The following is a 2,934-nucleotide window of genomic DNA, read 5'->3' on the forward strand; positions in this document are numbered from 1 at the left end:
GGGGCGGCCGAGGGCTGCGCGGCGCCGGCCCGACGGCGAGTCCGCCCGGCTGCGCCTCGGGGACGCGCGAGGGGGGGCCGCCAAGCGGCTCCGCAGGAGCCAAGGAGGGCTTGGGGTTACCCACGCTCACGCGCGGGCGCACGGCCCTGCTGCCGCGTCCCCCCTTAAAAGCCCCGCGCTGTCCTGCGCGGCAGAGGCGCGACGTCTGCCTCGCGGCGCCGCGGGGGGGCGCAGCCCGCCCCGACGGGGCGGCCCCGGGCGCGCGGGCCGGGGAGGCGGGTGCTCGCGCCGCGGGCGCGCGGGCCGCTCCCGCGTGTCGCCGTGTCCCAGACGGGGCGCCCCTGCGTGCCCCGCGGGCAGGCGGCGCCCATTGGCCGTTGCTAGGTGACGTTCAGCGCGCCCACGTGACCAGTGTTAAAGGCGCGCGTGGCGCGCGCGGCGCCGCAGAGCCCGGGCCACGGGCGGGAGCGCGGAGCGCGGTGCCCGGCCCTGCAGCGCGGGTGCGCAGCGCACATGGGGGCGCCGGCCCGGCCCTGAGCGGGGCTGCCCCGCGGGGGCGGCCGCGGGGCCGCGGCGGCGGCATGACCGGCGTGCTGGAGAGCCTGGCGCCGGACATGCACGCCGCGCACATCTCCGCGGGCACCTACCAGCCGCACGGCGGCCTGCACAAGCCACAGGAGTCGCCCACGCTGCCCGTGTCCACCGCCACCGACAGCAGCTACTACACGAACCAGCAGCCCGGCGCGGCGGCCGCGCCGCCCTACGGTCCCGTGAGCTCCTACCCCTACGCGGGAGGCGGCACCGCCCCCTACTCCGCCAAGGCCGGCTACGACGTGGGCTACGCGGGCGCGTACGGCTCGTACGCGCCCTACGGCTCCAGGGCCTCCCCGACCAACAACGACTCCGGTAAGTGGCGGGAGAGTGGGACGGGGGTGGGCATGGCGGCGGCCCCGACGGGACGGGCGCATTGCTCACCGGGGGCGCGGTTCCTGCCGCAGCAGAGAAAGACGACTGCGAACCAGAGATCCGCATGGTGAATGGGAAGCCCAAGAAGGTGCGCAAGCCCCGCACCATCTACTCGAGCTTCCAGCTCGCCGCGCTGCAGCGACGCTTCCAGAAGACGCAGTACCTCGCGCTGCCCGAGAGAGCGGAGCTGGCCGCGTCCCTGGGCCTCACGCAGACACAGGTAGGGCTCGGCGCCCGCCCGCCCCACGGGGCCGCCCGCGGGAGGGGCCGGGCCGCCGCTGCCGGGGGAGGGGGCAGGGCGGGAGGCGCCGGCCGCCCCCCCGGGGCCCGCCGTCCTGACGGCGCTGCCGGCGGCAGGTGAAGATCTGGTTCCAGAACCGCCGCTCCAAGTTCAAGAAGATGTGGAAGAGCGGCGAGATGCCCGCGGAGCCGCCGCCGCGCCGCAGCGCCTCGCCGCCCCCCGCTTCTCCCCCCGCCTGGGACTTCGCTCCGCACCCGCGCACGGCGGGCGCCGCGGGCACCGCCAGTCCTGGCGCCGCCGCCTTCCTCGGCAACTACTCGTGGTACCCGCCGGCGGCCGCCCCGCTCCCGCAGCCCCCGCACCCCCACAGCGGCGGCGGCCTCTTCTAGGCGCCGCAGAGACTGGAGCCCGCGGGGGCAGCGCGCCCGCGGCCCCGACGTGCAGCGCGGGCGGCTCCGTGGCCGCGCTGCGGGCGCCGAGCTCCGCGCCGCCCCGGCGCCTCTGCGGACGCTGGCGGCCGGGCGAGCTCCGCGCCTCCTCCCCCCCCGCCTCGTCCTTATGATCAGATCCCTGGTGCGGAACTTCGGTTAATTTTATTTTTTATTTTTTTAAAGTCGATAGGTGCCTTTGCGGATGACCTCATTTTGATGTTGGGGTTAAAAAAATAAAATGATAAAAAATAATAATTTTTATATGTAGATTAAAGACGAGAAGCTCCCGTGTTTAAGTTGTCCTTTCTAGCCGTCCCCGGCAGTGCCTGGCGAGAGGGGCGGCCCCGGAGGGACTGCTGTCGCGGCGCCGCTGGCCCCGGCGTCTCCGTGGGGGCGGCTGCGGCCGCGCTCGGCGCCGCGGGTTGTGCGGCTCCTGCGCGGCCGCCCGCGGCTAGAGCTGCTGATCCTGCCCTGCGCACCGGAGCACTGAGAGCTGCGAGAGCGAACGAAAAAAAAAAGGGTATTTGGGGTTATTTATTATGGAAAACTTAAACACTCTTTAATGTTTCTTTTACAATAAGCAGAGATTATTTAAATAAATTATTGTTTCCATGGTGCCCACGCTGACTTTCTTTGGGGACGGGGCCTGGGGTGCCAAAAGCCCGCCAAAAGCGGGGAGGAGGGGGGATACGGAGGGATCCCCATCTTGTCCCCTTGTCCCCCCGCTGCATCCCGGCTGTGGGGCGAGACGCTGCCCCGCTCCCTCCCCGTCTGCGATCAAACCTCGGCCCTGCCAGTCGCGGCGAGGCCATGAATCACCGCTCCCCGCCTGCTGCTGGCGCCAGCCACGTTTAGCCCGGGACTGTCTCCTGCCGGCCCGGCGCTCACACATGCACCCATACATAACCCACACATGTACACACGCACTTACACACTCACACACTGACTCTCACACTGGTGCCCGGGGCACTTCCCACCCCGGGAGTCTGCTGCGCCCCACATGGAAAGCAGAAGGCCGGGGGGCGTCGCGGGAGCTTCCCCGCGCTCGGGATCCTTCGCGGCCACCGCTCTGCCCTGCCAAGGGGGCTGCACTGCGCCCCTGGGCTGTGCCCGTCGCGAGTGAGTCCCTCCGGACGTGGCTCCCCGGCGGCCCCCTGCGTGTGGCAGCACGGGGCGGCCCTGCGGACGGTAGAGCCCGTTCCCTCTAGGGCCCGGCAAAGCAGGAGAAGGCTAAGGAGGTGTGCGGGGAAGGCAGCAAAGGGATAAGGGACGCGAGTGAGGCGGTGGCAAAGGAGG

General features: G+C 71.3%; 1 protein-coding gene across 2 annotated transcripts; it reads left to right on the forward strand.

The window, feature by feature from the left end:
* The first annotated feature begins 508 nt into the window (after positions 1–508).
* On the forward strand, positions 509–1,641 carry DLX2 (distal-less homeobox 2). 2 transcript variants are annotated; one of them, XM_088540328.1, is made up of 3 exons: positions 509–906; positions 999–1,186; positions 1,324–1,641. In XM_088540328.1, exons 1-3 carry the CDS (start codon positions 582–584, stop codon positions 1,594–1,596), a joined length of 786 nt encoding a protein of 261 aa, XP_088396454.1. In that variant the 5' UTR covers positions 509–581; the 3' UTR covers positions 1,597–1,641. The 2 variants fall into 2 exon arrangements, with proteins under 2 accessions (XP_088396454.1, XP_088396455.1); XM_088540329.1 differs by having other exon boundaries at positions 1,002–1,186.
* The last annotated feature ends 1,293 nt before the right edge of the window (positions 1,642–2,934 follow it).

This window comes from Tinamus guttatus, unplaced genomic scaffold (assembly GCF_059628265.1).
Source record: "Tinamus guttatus ecotype Peru unplaced genomic scaffold, ASM5962826v1 Tinamus_guttatus_pri_ptg000060l, whole genome shotgun sequence".
Classification (NCBI taxonomy): domain Eukaryota; kingdom Metazoa; phylum Chordata; class Aves; order Tinamiformes; family Tinamidae; genus Tinamus; species Tinamus guttatus.